Genomic DNA, 25,662 nt, shown 5'->3' with positions numbered 1-25,662 from the left:
TTGTTTGCTGTGGAGGTTGATTTTTTTTCCTCACCACTAATTTCGCACATGACTAAACGAATATCAGCCCTGAGCTAAACATCAAGAACCTGGAAAGTATCTTGCAGCCTCAAGTTCTTTGGTGACTTAGTTGATGTTTTGCTCATATGAACTGGATTTGATTACGTTCATTTTCTTTTTATAACTATCTTTTAATTAGATAAGTTAATAATCCTTGAATTTGGCAGTTAACATTTATAACCCTTTTGTACTTTAAAATAAATATTTGATCATAGTGGGTCCATAGTACAGACTTCTGGGTTTTATTTTTTATCAACAGTGACTTAAAGAAGAATATACTTAGGATTGAACATGATGTGAACTTATTTCTTTTCTTTTCCCTTTTTATTTTTCTGTCTCAAATAAGTTACTAGCTCTTTCTAGTGCATTGCTTTTAAAAACAATTTTAGTGATTTTAAAGCTGTATTAATTAAGAATATCTTTAATAAGGAGCAATGCTGTGTAGTATTCAGCAGTTGTCACTCATCCTTCTTAATATATAGGAAAATATTACACATTATTACAGTACTCTGAGAAGGCACAATATCTTTAAAGGCAAGATATCTTTATTTCTGACACAGAATGTCTGAAATGTATCTAACTTTATTATATGTCTGTAACAGAAATATCCCACTTTACCATTTGCTGGTTATGTAATTATACCCCTTGCATTGAAGTCTGTAGCCCCTTAACATGGCCTGGTATTTTAGTTTTGTTCATGAGATAGGGTTGCCTTCTATCCTTGCTGGGGAAGAGAATTAGAATACGTTACAGATTTATTACATAGAGCGTAACAGTTCAAGCTTTCAGAAAATGAATTGTGAATCTTTCCATTGTCCACCAAAATTTGCAGGGTGAGTAAAACAAGAGAGTAATCTATTAGTTAAGGTCTCATGTTTCTTACAGGAAATTAAGCTGCCTTGATCTTTCCTTTGTAGATTAAAACTATTTTGAGTGGATTCATCATCAGAGGCTACTTGGGAAAATGGACTTTAATGATTAAAACCATCACATTAGTACTGGCTGTGGCATCAGGTTTGAGTTTAGGGAAAGAAGGGCCCTTGGTACACGTTGCCTGTTGCTGTGGAAATATCTTTTCCTACCTCTTTCCCAAGTACAGCACAAATGAAGCCAAGAAAAGAGAGGTAAGCGTCTTCTGTTGTTTATTTGACAGACGAACATCTGTTCCATAGACTTAATCAGTGAAGAATCTCCTAGTGTAAGGATCACATTGGATACATTCTGTATTCAGATTACAATTTTAATGTGTTCTGAATGATCTCCAGAATCTGTCTGGAGTCCATCCCCAGTGCGGCTCACTCCTGTATTTCAGGGAGGTTTAGATGGCCTGGTGTCGTTGGTTTCAGCTGCATTTCACAAAGATTTGCATTTGTTTTTGCTTTGCCTGACACCTCTCCTCCTCCGGAGTGTTTCCCAAATGTAACATTGTTTTACTCCTGTTTCTCCGGATCAGTGTTTCTCCTGGGGTGGGCCATCTCACCAGCTGTTTTCCTCTGGAGGAGGTTTCTGATGCCCAGTGGGAGAGGTGTGTCATCTCACAGAGCTCTCTGGCACCTTAGGGAAGCTCGAAGGGTCTTTAACCTCCTGAGGTTACATCAGAGATTCACGTTAAGGGGATACAGGACTTCGTCTTGCCTGAGATCTTCTAGGAGACCTTTAAACTTGATATATCATAGAGTTCCCCTGAGGTTTCTAGGTTGGTGTGGATATTTTCTAGAAGAAAAGTGGGCTCCTGGGACCTTCTTATTAGCTCTAGACTTTGGGAGCCCAGTCCCTTCCTGTTTCCCCAGTCTCAACTGCATTTGTCTACCCAGTGCAGTTCCTTTACTTGCTATTGTACCTTGACATTTGTGGAGTACGATTTTAATTTTTATTTATTCATTATAAGTACAAAAATTTATTTATTAGAAAATACTATAGAAATTAAATTCACCCAGATTTTAATGTGCACACTGTGAAGATTAGTAATGTTTATGACATTAACTTGATTCTGACACCTTGGCGCGTAAATGACTAGAGTTCACACGTTAGTTGAAAGCATTTAGGCTTCGTATTTTGGCCTTCTTCCCTTGACCACTTCCTTGACGTGTTTAAATTAAGTGATTCTTAGATATTTATGAAACAGACGAAAACATCTGTGACTTTTAAGTATGTGGGTGCTAGCTTGATTGTAAAATTCTATTATATTAAACAGAGAATCAGAGAATTCAGTTAAGTCTGTTGTCTGCAATCCTGTTGGTGGAAAAAAACACAAAATAGTAAGTTAGATTTGCTCTCCCTCCTCCCCCAAATAAGCAGTCTGCCTTCTAAAGCCGGGTACAATTTAATTAAAACAAGAATTTGTTCATTTTTAATTTACCAACTACTGACTGTGGAGCCTGACTATGGAGTTCGTGCTCTTAACACTTACAATTTAATTTTTATTATTTCAAATTTCTCTTTCAGAAATGTCAGAATTCACCATTTGAGGAAATGCTTTGGTAGCCTCAGATATTTACTGGAGTAAAGTAGTAAAAGGAATAAAGACTTAGAAAAGTACTTGATTACCAGTAGATGCCCAGTGACTTGATATGTGTGTTTGGCTTCGCCCTGGTGGGAGGTGGGCAGCATTCAGTGGCCGCCTGGGGACTGGAGGGAGGACCATGAGTGCTGTTTGCTCCTTGCTGTGACCTGTGCTGGGCGTGCGCCCCCGGGTGGCCATGGTTTGTACCCTCACCTGAGACTCCCAAGGGGGCAGTAGCGGACTCTTCAGAGGACTTAGGGAACTGAACCTGTAGGGAGCTCGATAGGTTTTAAGTTTCCTGGACATTTCACTAGGATGTGGGCTAGAGTAATTATTAATGATGCAGCAGTGAGCTCCAAAATCTGAAGAAATAATATCCTGTTTAAAAACAAACAAACAACTGTCTCCACTGGTCTCTCCACTTGTGTCCTCAAGCACACATCTCAAAGGTTGTCTGTGGTCATTGCCTTTTCTTTACATCCTGCTTATTACGTTGGTGTATCTCGCACAAATGTTTTGACTGGATATTGAATATAAGAGTGACCTTTCAATTAAAGCAGAAGAGAAGAAAATCTTTTTAGAAGAAATGTTTGTCTTTGCTTGGAGAGAGGGAGACATGCGAGTTAAATTCAGAAGGGCATTTCGAAAATTTGAGTAACATGAAGAATTTGTGTTTGGTATATTTGAGTTTATAAGAACATGTGAAATAACCCGCATCCTCTTTGTAGGTGCTATCAGCTGCCTCAGCTGCAGGTGTTTCTGTAGCTTTTGGTGCACCAATCGGAGGAGTTCTTTTCAGCCTGGAAGAGGTAGGTTAAAAACAACAACCACCAGCAATTAAAATTATGTTTAATTACCATTGCACATGTATTTTGGCACACTTTTCAGTTTTATAGCTAGTGTAATAGATACAGAATTTGCTTTTAAGTTTTCAAATTTATTTTCATAGTTATTTTTCACTCTTTCTTACATTAAAAAGTCATGAAAAGTAATATGTATGTTCTTTATTGAGAAAAGTCTTTCAAAATATTATTCATGTATAAAATGTTAGTGATTATTTAAAATTTAACTTTGTTGAACATAATTAAGAGTAAGCACAAATAGAAAATATTGGAAACCATCCTTCTTGGCTAAGTTCTATAATTTGTTTTTATTTAAAGGTTTTTAATCAGTTTCTAAGTCATCTTTTTAAGTTTTTCTTGTGTGATTATTTCTGTGGCAGTTATTGATGTTTAAGGAAATAATCCTAGTCGCTTCAGTGGAATATTTTGTTTTTGTGTTCTCACTGGTGCTTAAGAGTTTTTACACATTGACAGAAAAATGTGACTTAGAAATGTTTAAAATTTACTTTTCTCTCCCAGTTGTTTATGTTCTTCTTTTTGCTTTAATATCTAAGAGGGAAATTAAATACTTCTTTATGAACTAACAGGAGTTGGTGGTGGTACATTTATTCTTAACTACCATGATTGAATTGGCATTGAAGCTCATTTTAAAAATAACACAAGGCTAGGTATCTTAAATAATTAGTAGACATTTATAATCAGTTGATACTGTGAATTAGTAATGATGTGATAGCCAACGTTACTAAATAGTGGTATTTTTCTTATCACGGTAAAATCCATTATATGTACATTCTAGCTGCAGCAAAATTTAGAGTGTTGATATTTACCGTTCAAGTTATAACATATCAGAACTATCTTATAAAATTACAGCATTAATTTTTCTTTTCCTTTTTTTTTAGGTTAGCTATTATTTTCCTCTAAAAACTTTATGGAGATCATTTTTTGCTGCTTTAGTGGCTGCATTTGTTTTGAGATCCATCAATCCGTTTGGTAATAGCCGTCTGGTCCTTTTTTATGTGGAGTATCATACACCGTGGTACCTTTTCGAACTGTTTCCTTTTATTCTCCTCGGGGTATTTGGAGGGCTATGGGGAGCCTTCTTCATTAGGGCAAATATTGCCTGGTGCCGCCGACGCAAATCCACCAAGTTTGGAAAGTATCCTGTTCTCGAGGTCATCATTGTTGCAGCCATCACTGCCGTGGCAGCCTTCCCTAATCCCTACACGAGGCTCAACACCAGCGAACTGATTAAAGAGCTCTTCACAGACTGTGGCCCCCTGGAATCCTCTTCTCTCTGTGACTACAGAAATGACATGAACGCCAGTAAAATCGTTGATGACATTCCTGATCGTCCAGCAGGCCTTGGAGTATATTCAGCTATATGGCAGTTATGCTTGGCACTCATATTTAAAATCATAATGACAGTGTTCACTTTTGGTATCAAGGTAGGTGCTCCTGTGAGGTGATATGTAAGTAGTCTTGGCGTGTTCAGCACTTGTATGTGGAATGAGAAGTGAAAGTTTTATCTGAAGATGGTTGCTTCGTAAATGTAGGCTGAAAGAGTTATCTTTTGGGTTCAATTTTTAGTAACGAAAAGAAGAGTTTTTTAGGAGATATTGTTGAGCGTGGTATCTCTTGCTGGGTTAACAACTTACCCCAAACCCAGCAGCTTAAGAGAACCGCTTACTGTGCCCTTGATGTTGGGTCAGTAGGATGGGAAGGTCTCAGCTGGGCATATTGTGTTTGTGGTCAGTTCCACGGTTGTCATCAAGACACGGCTCGGCTGGTCATTTCAAAGCCATTCGTGTGTCAGGTACCTGGGCTGAGCAGGTTCAGACAGCTGGCCTCCTGCACTGCCTGTCTGTCTCTGGTTTTTCCCTCGTGGCAGCCTCAGGGTGGGTAGATTCCTCACATGGTGGCAGTTCAGGGTCCCCAGAGCATGGTTCCAAGAGGACCGTTTCTAACCTAGGCAAGGATGTCCTGCAGCACACCTCCTGTTAAGTCCTGTTTCTCTGTGCGGTCACAGAGGCCCCGGGTTCAGGGAGGGCACACACACTGTACCTCAGAGTGGGAAGGGGTGTCAGAGAATTGATCATCATGTTTTAAAACCATTTTTAGTAGCTTCCTGTTGCTGCTGTGACAAATTACCACTAAATCACGTACATTTATTACAGTTCTGGACTTCAGAAATCCAAATTGGATCTCCCTGGGCTAAAGTGAAGGTGCAAACAGGGATTTACGGAGATTCTGGGGGAGAGTCTGTCTTCTTGCCTTTTCCAGCCTCCACGTGCCTTGGTTCCTGGCCCCCTTCCTTCATCCTCAGAGCCACAGCTGGTCAAGTTTTTGCTTTATCTCAGCATTCTGAACTCTTCTAAAGCCTTCTTTCACATTTAAAAAGCCTTTGTGATTACTTCAGGCCCACCCATATCTTCGGGGTAATCTCCTGTTTTCAGGTCAGCTGATTAAACAACCCTGCGGCAGACGATTCCCAGGAATTAGGGTGTGGGTGTTTGTGGGGAGCCGTGGCTCTGCCTCCTGTATCGCTGTGGGATGTTGGCTAGAGAGGGCCCTGTGGGCTCAGAGCTCAGTCACTAGGCCTGGGGGCACCAGGCCTTTCCACCCGGGGTTTCAGGCAGCTAGGCCTTGTGCCCTGGGACATTGCTTCTTTTGAATTTATGAAAGTGAGAATAACATTCATCAGTTAGTCATTTGCCAGAGATGTAATTCTTATGATCGTCAGTGATGTGTGTGGGAATCAGATGTCTGTCCTTCGGACCCTTGTTCTTCAAAGGCCGGCCCCTGCGGCTGATGCAGCTGCTACCATTCACTAGTGACACAGCACTGTGAGCCACGGGAGGACAGCTGCAGCTCAGCAGACTGCAGCGGCAGCAGCCTTTGAACCACCGTCTCTCTCTTCTGTTGTGCTCTGCCTTAGTCCGCTGGGCGTAAGGGTTAAGTGATAGAAGAGCCCTGAAGTTTCCCCTTTTTTCATGGTGAATCAAGTTAGAAGAGCCACTAAAGCCCCCACTTCTGCAGGGAGTTTGCTCTGTAAATCCAGCTTTCTCCCGCGGAAGCCAGAGGCAGCGGGCAGGCCGCCAGGGCCCACGTTGCCCTCCACTCTGGCTGAGGGCATACCTGGTGGGAGAGTGAAACGTCTGTTTTGATCCCTTCTACGTGCATATTCTTTTCATGACCTGACACAGTCGTCAACACGTATTGCTCTGTGTTGGGCTCGTTTCGTGCCCGGCAGGTTGGAGCTGTTGGTCTTTTAATATTGGTTAAATAGTTGGTCTGTGCTGTTCCTGGTTTCTTCACTAAATTGAATCCAGAAAACTGTGCGCCTTTTAATCATTTCACGTATGTGTGTATGTAAGGGACTGGCATGAAGAGACCCCTGAGCTAAAGGAGAAATAACTCTTGGGTCACCTTCTCTTTGGGCTGGGGAGTGTGGGTTGTTACTTTGTAACTGAGCTGGTGGGATTGTTGCCCTTACAGTTAGAACAAGGGTTTGCTGTAGTTCCCTTTGCACCAGGATTTTGCGTTGTGCCTCAAGGCTTAGACCGTAGGTCTGGAGCAGGCGCGCGGAGGACGTGCCTCACCGAGCGCTTGCCCCGTTGCAGGTCCCGTCCGGCTTGTTCATCCCCAGCATGGCCATCGGCGCGATCGCCGGCCGCATCGTGGGCATCGCAGTGGAGCAGCTGGCCTACTATCACCACGACTGGTTCATCTTCAAGGAGTGGTGTGAGGTCGGGGCCGACTGCATCACCCCCGGCCTTTACGCCATGGTCGGCGCGGCCGCGTGCTTAGGTAACGGGGCCCCGCGCGTGCGCGCGTGTGTCTGTGGCTGAGAGAGGAGCGGGGTGGGGGAGGAGGGCACGGGGAGGCACGTGGCCTGTGCGGCACTGGTTTTCATCTCGCCAGCCCCTGCACACTTGTTAATGCAAAGCCGTAGGAGCAGTTAACATCCTTTTAATATCGCGTGATGCTGTAGGGCAGAAAACATCTCACTACAACAGAGGCTTGATTTGAATCCTGGCCAAGGAGGTGTTTGTTTTTTCGTTGTCGGGGTGCTTGCCTTACCTGCAGCCCCTCTAGCGTGGTTCCTGGGTTAGCACTCAGCAGAGCTTCGGGGTACCTTTACTCCGCCTCTGCAGAGGTTCCCCGTCAGCCTTAGTAGAAGGTCCTTTAAGATGCATTTACAGCCGAAGGAGAAAGCTAACTAGTGTTCTAAGGCAAAGAAAAACAAAATGTCTGCATTACATTCTTAAGAGTTGTCCTCTTGGACATGAAAAATCATTATTTTATTTTATATTTAAAATTTCAACTAAACTTTGGTTATAATATTTAATTATAATTGGTATTTTGACTCAGTTTTGTTCAGTGAGCCAGAATTGTGTAGTTATTGATCTTCCAAAGTGTAATATTAAATGAAAGAATCGTTTTCTGCAGAGCAGCAAGCAGGCATCCACTTTGTGATGAGCGCCGCGCGGCAAGCGGTACAGAAAGAAATGTGAGCGTGGGCCCTCCCCTCGCGAGACGCGGGTCGGGGGACAAGGCCTGCGCTGGTTAAACGGAGGAGCACCGCACGGGGCGATGGGCCCCAGCGCAGGAGCGTCGTCATGGGCCCTGCGGGGATCCAGAGGGAGGGTGGCGGCAGGGGCTCTGGAAGAGGAGCAGGGTTGGAAGGAGCTGCCTTTGTTGAAGAGGAGAGTGGTGTGCAGGCAGCGGGGTCGGGACGGGTGAACTCGGCACGCGGGGGCCTTTGGAGAGCCTGGCAGTGTTGGAGTAGAGAGTGCATTTTGACCACCTTGGGAAAGAAAGGTGGATTGGTGAGAAGGAGGCAGTGACTTACGTCAGGATGAATTTCTATTTGGAATCGGTCAGGTCCGTGGCAGGGTTGTGGCTTTGCCATTTTTAGTGGGATGATTTTGGGAAAATTCCTTTACGGCTTGATTTTTATCTTTCTTATCTTTAAAATGGAAATAATAACTACTTATTTCCTACAGTTGTATTTGAGGATTATGTAAAATAAAATGCATATAAAGCTGTTTGCACAGTGCCTGGTAAAATACGTGCTTGGTTAAAAAATAAAAGCCTCTGTAAACCACCTAGGGCATGCCTGGCATGGTGTAGATACCTAATATATAGTAGGTTCTTTCTCCCTTCTATTGTTAGGTTAAAACACAAAAAGGAAGAGCTTTAGCTTCGCACAGTATCAACTGACATGCCCTGGTAGGTTTTTGAGCAAAGGAGCAACATGGTGAAAGTAGCACTTAGGGAAGATTAACCTGGGGACGTGGCTTATAATGTGGATGGAAGGTAATGGGGCCCGCAGTCAGGGAGGTTAGATGAAACAGTGCTCACATTCAGGAGCCGAGACTTGAGGGTCTAAGTGGGTAATAGAATACTGAGAAAGGGGCCCCTAGACAGATGTTTGCAGAGCACATCAGCTAGGACTAGGTGAGAGTCTAGATGTTGGGATAGAGTAAAGGGATGAACCGGGAGTGGCCACTGGGTTGTCAGGAGGAGTGTGTTGTCTGGTCCTGGAGTTGGGGGCCGGGATGGGAACTCTCTGGGGGAGAAGAGGGGTTTGGCTTTGAGTGTGTGGTGGTTTCTGTGACAGTGGGTCCCCCAGAGTCTTCACAGTTGGAAATGAGACCAGTGTAGCCGGAAGATAAGGTGTGCGTAGCCAGAGACATGCGACAGACACAGCGTGGGTGGAGGGGCCTGGGTCAGGGAGGCCTCAGCAGAGAGCAGAGTTCACAGTGGTGATCTGGTAGGTACCCGGAATAGTTCAGGTGAGTTTTCTAAGCGGGGGCATTACACTGTTAACAGAAACCGCAAGGCGTCAGAGTGTTTTATTCATTTTGAAGAGATTTAGAGGGGAGAAATGTATTAATTTAATATTCTACCCACGAGTTTAATTTGTAAATTGGTAGTAAGCAAATTAGCTATGATGTGCTTCACCAAGTTCTTTAAGAATTATTTGTAAGCTTTTATAGCGGTGAAATTATGTCTTTGTGATAGCAGTAAACCAAAATGGCAAACTGTATTGGTCAGCTGTGATTTTTTTGTCTGAAGTAAACCAGTTTTAAAATGTTATTTTAATAGTCTTCTGTGTTATGAACAAAGAAGATTGGTTTCTCTAGATCTTATTGAAATAGCGATGATCCTTTTCACTAAGTTCTGTTTACAATTTGTGACCGCCTGCCTAGTGCAAAAATTCTACCACCGTGGATTGATGAGGACCCTGCCCTTCCTGACCTGTGGTCTTATTTTTTCAGGTGGTGTGACAAGGATGACTGTGTCCCTGGTGGTCATTGTTTTTGAGCTCACTGGAGGCTTGGAGTATATTGTTCCCCTGATGGCCGCAGTAATGACCAGTAAATGGGTTGGAGATGCCTTTGGGAGGGAAGGCATTTATGAAGCTCACATCCGGCTAAATGGATACCCTTTCTTGGATGCAAAAGAAGAATTCACTCATACCACCCTGGCTGCCGATGTCATGAGACCTCGGAGGAGTGACCCTCCCCTGGCCGTCCTGACCCAGGACAACATGACCGTGGATGACATAGAAAACATGATTAACGAGACCAGCTACAACGGCTTTCCTGTCATAATGTCCAAAGAGTCTCAGAGATTAGTGGGATTTGCCCTCAGAAGAGACCTGACAATTGCAATAGGTACCCTTTTAAAGAACTACACACACATATACGTCTATCTACGGCTCTGTCTGTTGGTATCTAGATACCTAGGTGGACGAGTATAAATATGTAATAGGTTTCTGAAAGAAAGGAAAGCTATACAATTTAATTGGTTGGGTTCGTGGGGACAAGCGGTGTATTTTATGTCTCCTAATATCTTAGGTTCTTTAGGAAAGGAATTTACCCTTCCGTGGGATGTTTTCCAGCTAAATACTGTTTTATCTTTTGATTTGGCATTGTTATCAGGGACTGGAATCCGGCTCTTTCTTTTCTCACTCAGATAAGTCTTGTTAACTTGACAGTATTCATAATAGCATGTTATATAAGGCCTTAGTAACTGCCGAGGCATACAGCTAAATACCTTCTTGTAGTTAATAAAGCTGGCTTGTTTGAATGCAAGTTACTGAAAACTCCATCATCTTTGGTCTGTCTCATGTCAGATCCATAGGGTTTTGCTTTTTCAATTTTTGGATGTCGATTTACAGTATTAACTTGTAATATATAGTTTAAAGCAGCGGTCCCCAACCTTTTTGGCACCAGGGACCGGTTTCATGGAAGACGGTTCCTCCATGGCCGGGGCGGGTGGGTAGGGGTGGAGGATGGCTCAGGCAGTGATGCGAGCAATGGGAGTGGCCGATGAAGCTTCGCTGGCTTGCCCATCGCTCACCTCCTGCCGCGCGGCTTGGTTGCTAACAGGCCACGCGCCGGTACCGGTCCGTGGCCCAGGGGTTGGGGACCCCTGTGATAGAGGGTATTTTCGTCCAGCCATTGCCTTGATACTCCTGGTGTTCAGTAGAGGACTCGGAGCTGAAAATGTAGAGCGTTCAGCCTGTCCCCAAAGGTCATTCCTGTGAGCCCGTCACCTCCCTCCAACTTACCTCTGTGGCCAAAGGGTTGTAAAATATTTCAGTTCTTGAGCCATTTGAAGAGGGAAGCCTAGATGGTGTAGATGGGCAGCATATCTCAAGGCAAACTGGAAGCTCTCAGTTTACAAGAGCTATTCAAGCAAAAAGAAGAAAGAAAGAAAAGAAAAGAGCCTATGCAGAATATCCAGTTCAGCTAAGGAAAAGGCTGCAGCTTTGGGAGACTTGCTCAAAGCCTAGCATTCCCCTGAGCTAATAGACTGGTAGTTGTCCGAATGGGCGGAGTGTGTGTTAGATGTGGCGGTGTTCAAGTGTTTTAGCCTCTGAGCCATCTCCACCGCCGACCTACAGTCGGAGAAGAGTTTCGCTGTCCACATTTTGTTCATTACGTTGTAATAGTAAGCAAAAAAGAAAAGGGTCAGAATTTTGGAATTTATGTAGAAATTTAAAGGAAAAAAAGCCCAGGTTTTTAAAAGATAAAGTGGTAAAGTTAAGAATTATTTATATTCCCATTGATTCTGTGGACATATTTTTAAAAGTTGATTTTATAACTGTCTTGAGAAATAGAACATTGGGGATAGCAGATAATGTCAGTTTAAGGGAAATAGGGGTACTTTAGATGTGTGAAATAGCAACTCATGTCATCAGAAGGGTTAGTCACAGCATGATTTTCTTTAACACAGCTTAAATATTTGCCAACATATATTTTGGTAAATTTTAGTTTTTGAATGGGAGAAATAGACCTATACACTAGAGTTTTGTATATAATATGTAGTTTATAGATATTTATATAAAATAGTTTATCAAAGGACCGAAAGGAATGCTTGAATAAATTGTGAACTATATACTATGTCTGGGGGTGGAAAACTCAAGATTTTAAAAGAGCAGTTTTCTCCAAATTTATTTATAAACTCGGCATTAAATTTTATGTTATATCGTTAAAAATCTTTTTTTATTTTATTTTATTTTATTTTTGGCTGCGTTGGGTCTCTGTTGCTGTGCATGGGCTTTCTCTAGTTGCGGTGAGCGGGGGCTTCTCATTGCAGTGGCTTCTCTTGTTGCAGAGCACGGGCTCTAGGGCGTGCGGGCTCCATAGTTGTGGCACACAGGCTCAGTAGTTGTGGCTCACAGGCTCTAGAGCACAGGCTCAGTAGTTGTGGCGCACGGGCTTAGTTGCTCTGCGGCATGTGGGATCTTCCCGGACCAGGGCTGGAACCCGTGTCCCCTGCATCGGCAGGCGGGTTCTTAACCACTGCGCCACCAAGGAAGTCCCTTTTTTTAGTTTGTATGTAGATAGTACATTCACATAGTTCAAATTTGAGAAGATTAAAAGTTTATAGTGATGAATTGCCATACAGAGAAAGAAGAAAAAAGGTATATAATGAAAAATCTCTCACCCATGACCTCGTAATCCCCAGTTTAGCTCCGTAGGCAACTGTCTCCTTGGCTTCTTACGTTTTCTGTAGGTATCATTCTCTGCCTGTGTAAGTAAGTGTATACGTTTTCTCCTTTTTTATAAAACAAGTCATAACATGCTACCCAATACGTGCTGTTCTGTGTCTTGTTTTTTTCACTAAACAATGTTTTCTTGGACATCTTTCCAAATCATTTTATTTTTAACAGCTACACAGTACTCCACTGAGTGGATGTACTGTGGAATACATCATCATTTTTTAAATCCGCTTCCCGCTGATGGACATTTAAGATGTTTTCAGCCTTGCTGTGATAAAAATTGCCACCTCACATATCTGATAACCTTGTGTACTTGACGTTTTGCCTATGCAGATGTAGGGAAGTACTAGAAATGGAATCGCTGGACCAGAGAGTAGTGCATTTGTAATTTTGTAAGGTATTTTCAGATTGCACGAAGTCGTGGTTCTGTCATGGACTCTCACCAGGAGTAGATGACAGTTTACTGTGTTAAAGTTTAGTCCAAATGGAGAGACATTCCTCCTGCATTTTTTTTGTCCAGATGTAAAAGTGAGGCTGAATGCTTTTTTATAGATTTGTTTACAATGAAGCATATATTTAATACTACATTTATAGTGTGAATTGAATCATCTTTCCTGTTTTCCACCTTAAGGTATAAAAGCGTACTTGCTCCTTTCTGATGATGTGCTAGGAGCTGTGAGTTTTACAGGGAGATTCTTAATGCATGAGAACTCGAATACCGTTGACATATTGAACACGATTAGAAAGGTACATGGCGCAGTGACAGTTAGGCTGCTCCCCTCGTTGTACTTTTCTCCTGCCCCCTCAGGAGCTTCTGTTCAGAGTAAAGCTTTAGCTTGTGCACCTGGGAGAGAGGATCTGCTGAAGGTTTGCCCCATGGCAGTATTATCATCAGCCTTAGACTGTGAAACAGCGTTTACTCAATAATCCGAACTGCAGTACATGGACCAGCCTTTTGTTTATCTCTTTGTAGGAGTTAAAATTAGCTTTGTACCTGCTCAGGTAGTTGAAACACCATTTTATGAGTATAGAGACCTTTTTGGTTTCTGAAATTAATACAAGTGAAATTAATACAAGTGAAAGATCTCTGGGGGATGTTTTTGGAACCTGTCACTCCCAGGTTTCACAGAGCAACTGTCCTCCATGCTAACAGCACCTCCGTTCCTCCATTCACAAGCCATTAGCCTGAAAGCAGCTTAACGAGCGTTTTTCAGAAGTCATTTCTGTCAGTTGCTGGTGGGCTTTCTTCTTCTCCGTGCCCTTCTCATGCTTCCGAGGTGCTTCCTAGCGCTAGAACGTCACTGACCGTGACAGCACAGTGAAGCAGGGCCTTGCTGGGCGGAAGGAGAAGGCGTTGCGCTGTGTGTTTATGAGCTGGGCTCACTGCTCGTGTAGGGCTGGTGCTTGTTATTTTGGCTTACATATTTTTGTGGCAAAACTCATGTTCAGAATGTGTTCAGTATGACAAATAGGATATTTGTACACACAGCTTTGGATTCATACTAACGAGGAGCGTAAGCTCTTTCATTTTGCTTGTGTGTTCTCTCCCTTTCGCGGGTTTCCTTCTCCTCCCCACGGTCTCTCCTCTGCCGTTTTCTGCGTCCTGGCCACCTGTTGTCTCACAGTTTGAGAGGTGGCAGAGAGGAAGTAGGCAAAGGACAGAAGCACTTGAGGCGGAGCCCCGGAGAGCGGGAATGAACGGAGCCTGTGCAGATAAACCTCGAAAGTCGGTCGGTGTCCGTTACGTGTGTAACTGTACTTTCAACCCACCTCATGACGCACCTAGAAAATTAAGCTTGAACATCAGAAAAGAGGAAGAACTAGCTGGTTCACAGGGGTAGGATAGACAACACCGTCCAGGCAAGGAGGAGATTCTCTGTGGTCCCGCCTCCAAGGCAGGAGGAGTGGCCCACGGCACAGGCAGGCCTCTTGGGGGTGCGTTCCTGTAGTCAGTGGTGCTCTCGTTACTTGTGTGCCTTTAAAAGCCCGTATTCCCAGTATGCTTCCTTGTCCCCCAAAGTTAGACCACAGCAAAGAAAATTATACCATGATATAATTATACCACAAGCATTTTATTTGCATGAAGATGATTTGTTATTGGTGGATCCTAATTCTGTCTAATTTAAGAAATTGCTAAATGGCTTTGCAGTCCATTTTTTTCTTGGTGAGGAAGATGGTAAAAGAAAGAGGGGACCGAAAGGATACGTATACTTACTGTTTTAAATCTCTGAATAAGCAGGTTGTCCTGAAAACAAAACAAACAAAAGAAAACGTATCAATTTTTAATTTTTGGTCTTCTCTGTCTCTTCAGAGAGTGCCAGAAAAAAACAGGAAGGGATAGTGGGCAGTTCCCGCGTGTGCTTCGCACAGCACACCCCGTCCCTCCCAGCAGAGAGTCCCCGGCCACTGAAGCTCCGCAGCATCCTTGACATGAGCCCATTCACGGTCACGGACCACACGCCCATGGAGATCGTGGTGGACATCTTCCGGAAGCTGGGCCTGCGGCAGTGCCTGGTCACGCACAATGGGTGAGTGTGCTCGGCCCGGCCGCCGCCAGCCTGCGGGACGCTCTGGGGGAGCCCGGTCAGCCCCATCGCCCTCCCCGGGAGGGGGTCCTCGGAGTCCCACTTAGCAACGGCGAGCAGAGTGTCAAGTGCCAGGTCTTTGCCAAAACAGGAAGTGACATTTCTCAGGAGTACTTCGGAGCTGCAGGGAGCCGGGGCGTCATGGTGCGGGGTGGGCGGGGCCCAGCTGAGGGTGTTTCCCGTCTTAGAGGGCGGCGGAGCCCGCGGCCTGCAGCACCGCGGCACTCTGTTCTCTTTTTGTAAGTATGCCATGGTTAGAGTATTCATCTCCAGTACAATAATAGCTTTCTAAATGTTTTGCTGTTTACTCTTTGCTTTATCGTGTAATGAGGGAAATCATATATAATTAAACGAGGTTTGTGAATTAGGTGAAAACCTTTTGCAGACGCTTTGTCTCTGCTTTTCTGTGGTTTCCATCCACAAATCTTTTGAATAAGGTGCTGGCCGATGAACACCAGTGCACTTAAAATGTATAAATTGATTTCTCTGTCCTTTGCACGTAGACTGGCCGTGTTTCCCCACGGTAGGAGTGTGGGGAGGTATGGCCTGGCGGGTGTCAGGCAGCGTGGAGACGCACTGCGGGCCCGCCTCAGCGCACCGGCCTCAGCCCGGCGTTGCTCCCCTGCTCCTGGGCTGGCATCTGCCTCCTGCCCTTTCTCTCCGGGCCCCTTAATCCCTACCGTGTGGCTCTTCCCACTTGGAATCCTCAGGCACAGTGTTTTACCTGCAGGCTGATGACAGCAAGGCTGGACTGTGTGTAGATGGGATGATTCCCCTGCGCCGCGTGAGGCTCCTGGAAACACCGCACACTTAGAGGACCCAGCGGTTTAACAAACGATCCCGTAGGGACAAAACACACCACCCCTCTGTAGAGAAAGGAGGGAAAGCGAACACCTCCCGATGGGACACCTCCTTCGAGTTTCTCGTTGACCTCTGTGGCCCCCTGCACAGAGGTGGTCGTCAAGGCTGGGGAGGTGTGTCCAGGCACGTGGTCAGCACGGCGTAGCTCAGGGGTCAGGTAGCCTTCCAGCTCGGAAGCCCAGCCTCTTGCTGCTTTACGTGGTGGTTGACCCATAGAGTCTGTCTTCTTTCTTTGTGATTTCTTAAACTACTGTTTTCTTGGACAGTATATTAGCCTGTATTGGGTTAGGAATAGAAACAGAAAGCTAGAGAACTCGATCCATGATTGGTGTTTCCACTGTGCCGACCAGCTAAGATTAAGTCTAGGTAAGAGGAAATAAATCATTTGAGGGATGCAGCTCTTGATCAAGGGCAGGGAGGCTGACGATCAAATGCCACAGATACTGATGGGAGAAGAGATGTATGTTGTAAAATAACTACTTTCTTCTGTTTAATGTTTGATTTAAAGAGTAATGGTACCAGACTTCATTGTTTAAAAAGCTAAATGGAGTACCTTATCATGAAGGTTTGGGGTCCTTTTGGTAACGAATGGCTCACTTGGAAGCCTAGCTGAGTGAGTTGGCTTATTAAACGTTGACCTGCTCTGTGTTGCTCTCTGTGCCTGGCGTGGCTTGTCCTCCTGTGTCATAACAAGTGTGGATGTCCTTCTCCAGTCCCGGTGGAGCATGTCACAGGCTGTGTGGGTTCATGCCCGTCGTGCACTCTGCTGACGGAGTTCAGGTTCTCAGCAGCACGGATGCTGGAAAGGAGTGAAGGGGTGGGGGGACAGCTGATGAAGATCTTACCTGATCCTGCCTGTTTGTAAGAAAGCGTGGGGGTGGGAGGTGGCTTTTTATGTTTATTGGCCTTGATTATATTTTCCTTACTTCTGTCCTTCAAGGAAAATAGATTGGTAGATAAAAGAAGAAGAGAGCTCATCTCTTCTGCATTTTAGTGGAGAGTCTAACGGTCAGTATGTTACAGTTCATACTGGGTCCTTCGAGGAGGAAAATAACTATGTATTTTGGGGGGAAGAAGACCTGAGGAACCTAGACCCTGAGATGCAAGGAGAAAGTGAGACTAGGCGGGTGTCTGTCAGCGTTGAAGATTCCCCACGTTTTGTATTCTGATTAGCAGAATTTCTCAAAATCTTTTAGTCTTGGTGGAACCAGCAGGATGAATGGCTCAAAAAAGAGGTCCGTGACCATATGCGTTTGTAAAGTGTTGGATTAAATACAGTTGAGGTTCTTTACTGTGGGGCTTCTCAGAGGGGGGTGAACAGCAAACTTGGTTTTCCAAACATGCACCCTTTAGGGGAGGAAAACGGGAGCAGAGGAACTCCTGGAACTCGTGTTTCTTGGAAACCAGTATTGATACTTTGGGAAGATGCTGGGTCATGCCCTGTTTACTCTGACGTCATTGTTCGCCCCCCACCACCACCTCCAGGGAACAGAAAATTGTTTCCTACGTGAATCACATTTTGCATTGATTTTCCTTGCACTTCTGAAAGTAATAAAGCAGCACTGAATTTGCCCTTATTACTCTCAAATCTCTTTTCTCCAGTAACTAAAGAAAGAAAATATGTGTATTTCCTCCTTTTTAGGGCTGTTACTTGGTAAATACGAAGATTACTTTAGACGTCTATAAATTTGCCATTGTGTCTTTAATAAACTCGTGACTGTCCTCCCTGTGTACCTTGCGGTTTGGCAGAGGTTACTCACACAGTAACTGAAATTAATCATTGCATGTAACTGGGTAGAAAAGAATGAGTAAGAACTAAACTGCGATTCTTTTACTGAATTGTCAGGATGCTCACATGTCTTGATTCCAGCTACAAATGCAAGTGAAGTGATGGTTTTTGTCTGTTTTACCTCAGACATTTAGTCAGAGAAGAACATCTACTGAGTCAGTGTTTATTTTATGTAGTGCATTTTTTGAGCCTTTTGGAGGGAAACTGGCTCCCATGCTCTCTGAGTTAGTTTGTTAGTTTTTCAGTTAGTTTGTCTTTGTTCTTAAGGAAAAGTACGTTATTTTAAAACATAATGAGAAAAATTAGCAAAGAACCTGTTTCTGGCTTTCCCATTCCCTACCCTCCGTTTGCCGCCCCGCCCCAGCACCCCCTAGTGACTGCTTTATAACTGACGTCGGTGGGGGACCAGAGCCTTTGACGGAACGAGGTCCCCTGTGACTTCTCCAGGAAGTCAGGACGGTCTGAGGCAGCGCCATACAGAGCTGACTTAACCGGAGCACAGGGACGTCCAGTCACCCTGAAGGGCACGCTGGTTGGGCTTTCAGAATTCAAAGATTAAAGCGTTTTAGGGTTCTTGACATTCGCTGTCTGTATTGCCATACATGGTGGTTGAAGTCATTCACTTCCATTTTAAAGCCAGTTACCAGAATTTTGTTTTAATGACTAAAAAGCAGTTGAATTATTTTCAAGTACCCTCATGAGAATTTGTTCATCATCTTGCTTGATGTTATAATAATGATATTAACCGAGAAATAATCATTATTTAGAGAAAAATGTATAAAATCAAAAAATCATTTTTATTAAGCTTATTTTAAGAAGCAGAATTCGGCAGGTCCTGAAAATCGGGGAGCGCATGTATTAGTCAGCTTTGTTTAGTGTGCGTTTTCTTTCATTTTAATTCCAAGTAATAGTCACGGGGTTTCTTAAGGAGGCCAGAGCCTGAGGAGCCCGGGCCGCCTCTGCCTTTTCCCCGGCGGGGTGGGCCCAGCGAGGAGGGCCGCGGGCGACATTGCAGAAATGAGAGAAGCACTCTCCTCTGTGGGAAGAACGCTGCAAATGCAACTCCATTTCAGAGTTTCGTAGCTGTGATAGATGTTGTTTCTTTGTACTTTTTTGTAGTCATCGTCATTGTGTGCTTTTGATTTTTAATTTAAAAAGGATAACCACCCACCAGTGTTTCAAATAGGATCTTGTCACTTTGGAAAGTCAGTAGAATTCATGCCGTGGGACCTGGGATTTCAGATCATTTTTGTGTTTGTTTTCCTAAAGCTCATGAAAGCATTCTTACGGTTCATGTTTTAATTTTTTCTCGCATTCTCTGTCATGATTGGAAGCTCCTCCCGCCTAAGTTCTCCCGCAGTCATTAGCATCACGTGGTCTGTTGCAGGAGCGTCTTGGGGATCATCACCAAGAAGAACATGGTAGCGCACCTGGAGGAGCTGACGCGGCGCGCCGAGCCCCTGGTGATCACGCGGCTGCTCCCCAGACCTGGGGGTGGGGGGCGTGCTGTGACGTGACCGGGCACACGCCGCCAGACCGCCGGGGCCGAGGCGGGAACCTGGGGCCTGTGACCCTCCCGCCCCCGCACGCCCGCGGTCTGTCCGCGAGGCTGGGGGCGTGTCCAGGCCCCACCATAGGGAAGGCGAGCGGGTCCCGCCTCCCGTCAGGGTCTTTCCTTGGTTTGGGGCCGTAGGCAGTGTGGTCGGCGGACGAGTGAACCCTCTTGGACGTTCTTGCGGCAAATACGTGCCCTTGAGGACGGCCCGCTCTGCTTACAGTGTCCCCCAGCCCCACCCCGTCTCTGTCTTGTTCCCTGGTCTTTGGCCGTCTTGTGGGGACTCTGGCTCAGACGTGGTTGTCACGGGCCTCCGTTCTCTGCCGTACCCGCAGAGTCCTGGGGCGTGGGCCCCGGTGCCCTTCGCAGGCTGTTTCTAGAACGCTGTCAGCAGCTTTGAGAGCCATGTGCGGTGGTTCTAACTGGCTCTCTGTCCCAGTGGGGTCATGACTGGAGATGATTTTGAATCATCTGTAAGTGGCCTGGCTTTGGCAGTTACTGCCTGGAACTGCCTCGCCCTGCAGTTGCCATCCCTCCGTGAGGCCTGTCCCAGTCCAGCACCGATCAGGCACCCCTGTTGTGCGCTAACCCTTCACAAGTGTTTCATGCATCCTTTTTAAAAAAAGCTACTAACCAGAATAGTAAGTAGCTACCCATCCGTTCTGCTTTCTGCTTCATCTGTAATCATCTTTTAGGACTCCTTCTTGACGTTTTCGCCTATCTTTCAGTGTAAGCATTAACAACTCAGACTTTCATAAAAGCACTGTATCTTAACTTTTTTGACCAAAATCAAAAAAGGAAGACATTGACGACCGTACTAGAAATTCGGGTTGTCTCAGAGATTGATTCTTGGGATTCTGAAGTTCGGGATTGAAATTCTGTGTTGGCCATTTTATATGCATTTTATCTCAATTGTATGTGCTTTCGTGTAGATTCTGCATACAACTGGGCAATCCTTAAGTTATTTTTTTAAAGTTAGTTCATTTTGGCTTTAAAAAAAGCGGAACATTGAGGGGATTTGGTCACCAGACACTTCTTTCTTGATGCGGTGGGAACAAATTTTCCTTCTCAGGTGGGGTCAGCGTCCTTTCCTGTCCTACATCCTCCCGTCTTTGTCCCTTTCTCGCTGGCACACGTTACTCAGAGTGGCTGTGCTTCAGGGGGGCCCAGTCCTCAGTCTCGGGGAAAGGACACCGAGCTGTTAGTGACGTCGTACTCGCTATATCCAAGGATGGGTGCTGGGTATTTAATTATCTTTACCAGTAAAATGCTTTTAGAAAATACAGAATCAGGCTGCTTGCTTTTGCTCTACTCCTGTCAACAAAAAGGGTTTAGCTATGGATTTAGCTCCTCTTTTCTTTTCCTTTTAATTTTAACGGCAACCTTCTGTTTATCCTTTTCAGACGCCTCCTTGGTATCATCACAAAAAAAGATATCCTCCGTCATATGGCCCAGACGGCAAACCAAGACCCCGCGTCCATAATGTTCAACTGAGCCCCGTGACGTCAGAGGGAGAGGAGGCCGGGGAGGAGGCCCGCCTGCTGAGCAGCACCACGCTTTAACCCCCTTCAAAAAAGGAAGTAGAAAAGCTGGGCTGCTGCCACATGGTTTGCAGTACTGCTGGTGGAATGGAGGAGTTGTTTGGGGAGGGAAAGGAGAGAGAGAAGGAGGCGAGTGAGTATCTCCCATCCCACCAGGGGGCCACGTGGTGTGCTGTCTGCGCTGGATGCGCTCAGCCCAGGGTGTGGCGTGGGCCTCCCTCCACGGGGAGGGCGGCCGAGCCTGACCCCGGCCCCCAGCCTGCTCTCCAGCACCGCAGAGACGTGCCTGTTTCGGGAGGGATCCCTCTGAATCGAGCCATCTCTAAGACTGCAAGGTCTTGCCCTTTTTTAATCAAAACTTTTCTGTTTAACTCATGAAGTGTACAGTTAAAGCATCACCTTTCTACATTCCGGACGAGCTTCTCCCTCTCCCCACCGCCCCTTCTCTCTCGCGCTCTAACAAAGCCTTTGTAAGTTGGTGTGCCCTTTGGAAGCAGTCCTTTCTCATATTGAGATGTACTGAGGTTGTACTGAGGTTTCACACAGAAGAAGGGAGTGTTTCTTGTGCCCTTAACCCTGTAGTTTGCCCCATCACGAGATGCTGGGTGCAGTCACGTGTGCGCCGACAGGGGCCCATGGCACCGGGAGGACCTCCACGGAGGAGAAATGAGCTCTCGCTCGGGTGCCGTGTGGTTCAGAACCAACAACGGTGAACTTGACTTGTGAGGGTAAACCGTTTTCTTTTTTGCTTTTTTTTCCGCCCCTCTCTGACTTCATGGATAATGTGACCTGGTCGTATGCAGATTTTGTTTCTAAAACTCCTATAATACACAAGTGCTGTTGAGCGTAAGGAGACAAGATGCTGCTTCTTTGACAGTGACGAGAAGGAAGAATTCTGTTTAGCTGCACCTGGTATGAGTTGCATGTTTAAACACTGGAATTTTCTTTTTCTTGAAATTAGATCAGTCTTTTTCTTTTCTTTCCTCAAGGTGTTTTACTGCTGATGCTGAAGAAGAAATGTAATTCATAACTTGCACTAAATGTATATTTCTTTCTTAAAAATTTACCATTCTTATTTATATTTTTATGGATTCAAATTTATAAAATACAGATCAGTTAATATCGCACTTAAGTAATTTTACCTTTTTAATGTGATTTTTGTAGACTAATTCAGACTTAGAAATATGGAGATACGAACAAAGTTTACAGTGGGAACAAGGGTTTAAGATGTGGTTATGGTTATTTCTCTGCGATGAGATGTGTACGGAAACCTTTTCTGATCTTTCACTGCCATCCCCTGGGTTGTCTTCTGACCTGTCCATTTTGACTCATTAACTGGAAGCTGAAACACTACATATTATTTTGCAGATTAAAACCAAAAGTTAAACACTGTTAACCTTTAAAAGAAAAATGAAATGAAAACAGTAGAATTGCAGAGGTGGCAGTTAAAACGTTAATCTGAACAGAACCTGTGAATCTTTGCATAGGTCGCGTCCAGGTGTCCAGTGACGTTTTGAATCCACACTGCACTTTTTTGCAGGATGAGTTGAAAATATACTGGGATGTGTTTGGAATTGTGGGTTTTGGAACTATCTGACTTAATCGTGGTCTTAATTCACTATTGGCAAAGGCAGTTAGTTTACTTGAAGCACTGGCCTAAAAATTCTGGATTATGTATATTTGGAGGCAAAAATGAATTTTTACGGGCACATTTTCTGAAACATAACTGGCAATGAGCTGTTTTTACATTTTAGCAGTGGTTCTTCACTTCCTGGTTCTTAATATATCTGTAAGATCTGTGAGATCACGGAAGATCTTTACGGTCTGCAAGGTTTATAAGATCATGAGGCCAGATTAGAGTGACAGTTGAGAGTTGAGCAAAATGTTAGGAATTTCGTGAGACCTTCTGAGTTTTGCTGTCTGCCTGCAGTTAGTGTTTTGTCCCCGTTCCTCCCCCCTTGGCCGCCTCCAGGCTTTCTTCCTGGTGTCTGGAGGGCAGTCCTTCCTGAATGATGGTCCTGTGCGTCTCCCCTCGACCTGTCATCCGTGCATTTGCCCCCGAGAGGCGCGGCCTCGCGAAGTCACACGTGGCGTGGATTTTGTCTCCCACGTTTCCTTTCCGATTTCAGGTCCTGCTTCAGAGACTGACATCTCGGGTGGATGTTGATTTTCTTCTCGGTGTGTCCGCCCTGCTGAGACCGGGGGTGGGTGGGTGGGGTGTCTCCAGTGTGCTCTTGGTTGTCTGCGTCACTCTGTTGCACTTTTCCTTTTGGTACGTGGGGTGTGTCTGCTTTTCAGCCAAAGGAGGGAACACTGGAGACCATGAGATCGATGTGCCTGGCTCATTGGCGAACAGATTGACCGATGTGGGTGGAGCGCCTCATTTGAGTACCCTTTTAGAGAAGGTATGATGAGAATGGGCAAGGGTGTCAGCATCTCTTCTTATTCAGCATTGTTTTCAGTTTTGGCTCATGAAGAATGCTTAGTTTGTTAATCTGTGATGTTGCCTAGAGCTGTATTTATCTGTTTTTATTTATACTTATGTAGTAAAGCTGCATATCATTACAGTAAAAATGGTTACTGTGATGAGTCAATCAGAAACTCTATTAAAATCTGTATGACAGTGTGTGGTTTGGCCTTTGATTCCCTCTGTCACCGTACCCCGCGGTCACAGCCGTGGTGCAGCCTCGAAGGTGGGGGAGGGTCATCCCGCGTCTCTCGCGTTACAGGGCCGGTGCTGTCCTTTGCAAGCAGGAGCGACAGGGGGACAGACGCTGGGGTAACAGCGGGTGGACGTACCAGCGATGGGGTCGGCGGCGTCTGCGGGCCTGCAGAGAGATGGCTCGGTTTGCTGTCACACCCCTGAAAGGAGACGCGTGAGTCAGCGGCACCGTGTGCTTTTAAGAAAGAGTGTGGAGGTTTGCTGACAGAGCTGCCTGCGAAGAGGTGGTGACAGGTGCGCTGTGGAAAGGCCTCCGAGGTGTCCGGCGGGAGGAGCCCGGTCCCCACGCGCCCGGTGGGCCTTGTGTCATCGCTCTCGCGTGCTGTTCACTCGACACGTGTTGAGCACCGACTGTGTGCTCAGCGCTGCTCCCTGCTCCCGAGGCCTCCGGGCACGCGGGTGTCAGATGCTGACACGTGTCAGGGTGCGCTGTGGTGGTTGCTGAGCACGTGTGTTTACGCGATCCGGAGACCGCGCGCTGTCCCGGCCAGTGACTCGGGCAGAAATCCCCCGGCTCGGAGGGTCGGGGGGACACGAGCCACGGGGGGCGGGGATGGTGGTCGTGTCCGAGGGGCAGGGTTGCTCGTGAGCGCGCCGTGGGGGCGGCAGGCTGACGCAGTTCCCCCCTGGGGGAGGAGCCACGCTGAGCACGCGTCCAGAGGTGTGGGACGGGGCTGGGGGCGGGGCGGGGCAGGGCAGGAGCAGCAGGGTGGGCGGGGCAGGCGTTGGGTCCAGACCATGGGGCGGGGCGGGGCGAGGGGGGGGTCCGCTCCTGAGGCTCGGCCTGCGGGGCGGGGCGTGCGGACCCTCGGGACGTGCAGGGCTGGAGCGGGGTGCCGGCCGTCAGGTCTCCCGGGCTTTGGGCCAGGGAGCTCGGAGCACCGGCTGGGTTGGGCGAGGGCGTCCGGTGGGCGGTTGTGTGTCTGAGGTCCGTGTTCTGTTCGCAACGCAGGCCTGACCTGAGCCTCCTTGTGGGAGGCCACCGTGGGGTCGAGCGGTCAGGGCAGCATGAGGCCGGGTGCAGAGGCCCCTCGTGGGAGAGGTGGGCCGCCCGGGCGCGTGAGTCACGGTCGCCGACAGGTGAAGTCAGTGAGGACGAGTCGGCCCCGCGGACATCACTGATGACTTTGGCCGGGGCAGGTTCAGCGGGATCGGGCGGCCGCAGTGTGACTGGAGGGAGGTCTGCAGAGATGGGAAGGCGCTGAAGGCATCCGGGACCGCTTTCGGAAGAGCGGTGTGTGATGGACGGTGCTGTGTTGTAAGCTGCGGGATACTATGGCTTGTGCTGTTGTTCGTGGTGTTATAAGGACACCGCGGGCCCCGACGGAGGCCCTGTACCAAGCCCACGTCACCAAACCACGGCTCAGTCCCTCAGCTAAGGGCAGGTCCAGTCCCCGGCAGCCTGGAGGTGCCCGGTCAGCACCAGTGAGGTCATCCGCCACGGGCTCCTCTGTCCCCCGCAGGTAGGTCACCTGAGCTCCAACAGGGCACCGTCTCCCCTTGGGCCCAGGAGGGCCGCCCGTTTTGCACAGCCCCTCGGACCCCCTCCTGCTCGCTGGATGGGATGAATCGCTGAACACAGCCAGCAAGGTCTTCTGCGTTTACTCAGTTGGATTTTGCTTCTTTTAAGCAATGGGGATGTTTGAGGGAGACTCACTGTTCTGAGAGGGGAGGGGGGGCTTGAGTAGCAGGAGGGACTCCAGGGGGCGGGGAGCAGGTTGGACAGGCGGCCTTGAGCGGGTGCTTTGAGCTGGTGCGGGGGGATGTGCCCTTGTGGAGACAGTTGAGATCACGGTCTCTGGTGAGGTTTACTGCTTCCGCTTATTTTCTTGGGTGAATCATTCTACGTGTTAGAGGTTACACAGAAAAAAATTTTCACGCTCCAGGTGTGAGCTTAGCTAAATTTGAGCTAGGTAATGATTTTGTTAAATTCTGATTGGGTCAAGGTGCTTTACTCGTGAAAGAGCCCAGGTACTTAAAATGAACAGGAAGGCAGGTGGCATTTGGAGGCCACAATAGCCAATGAAGAGGAGATAAAAATATCTAGTAAACGAGGTTTCAAAGGACTGTGCCTTTAGTGCAGGAAAAAGGTAAGAAAGGAGTGCTTGGTGTCGGGCTGGCGGGAGGAGCTTGTTCTTGAATGGCCAAGGCTCGGTCCTTGGAAGGCCAGTCCCTCCTGAAACGC

General features: G+C 46.5%; 1 protein-coding gene across 6 annotated transcripts in view; it reads left to right on the top strand.

The window, feature by feature from the left end:
• The window catches only part of CLCN3 (chloride voltage-gated channel 3), an 83,757-nt gene extending 59,812 nt beyond the window's left edge, over positions 1 to 23,945 (top strand). For 4 of the 6 annotated variants that reach the window (XM_060015304.1, XM_060015303.1, XM_060015302.1 and 1 more), the window contains 7 exons: positions 978 to 1,184; positions 3,292 to 3,372; positions 4,305 to 4,850; positions 7,026 to 7,212; positions 9,690 to 10,088; positions 14,736 to 14,952; positions 20,618 to 23,945. In XM_060015304.1, the coding sequence (XP_059871287.1) occupies positions 978 to 1,184; positions 3,292 to 3,372; positions 4,305 to 4,850; positions 7,026 to 7,212; positions 9,690 to 10,088; positions 14,736 to 14,952; positions 20,618 to 20,708 (1,728 nt within the window). In that variant the 3' untranslated portion in view covers positions 20,709 to 23,945. Of the gene's footprint in view, positions 1 to 977; positions 1,185 to 3,291; positions 3,373 to 4,304; positions 4,851 to 7,025; positions 7,213 to 9,689; positions 10,495 to 14,735; positions 14,953 to 19,046; positions 19,123 to 20,617 lie in introns of those variants that run through there. The other 2 variants (XM_060015307.2, XM_060015306.1) reach the window with 2 other exon arrangements.
• The last annotated feature ends 1,717 nt before the right edge of the window (positions 23,946 to 25,662 follow it).

The sequence above is a fragment of the Delphinus delphis genome, chromosome 6 (assembly GCF_949987515.2).
Source record: "Delphinus delphis chromosome 6, mDelDel1.2, whole genome shotgun sequence".
Lineage (NCBI taxonomy): Eukaryota > Metazoa > Chordata > Mammalia > Artiodactyla > Delphinidae > Delphinus > Delphinus delphis.
The sequence above is the reverse complement of the archived record's forward strand: the minus strand, read 5'-3'. Positions and strand labels throughout refer to the sequence as shown.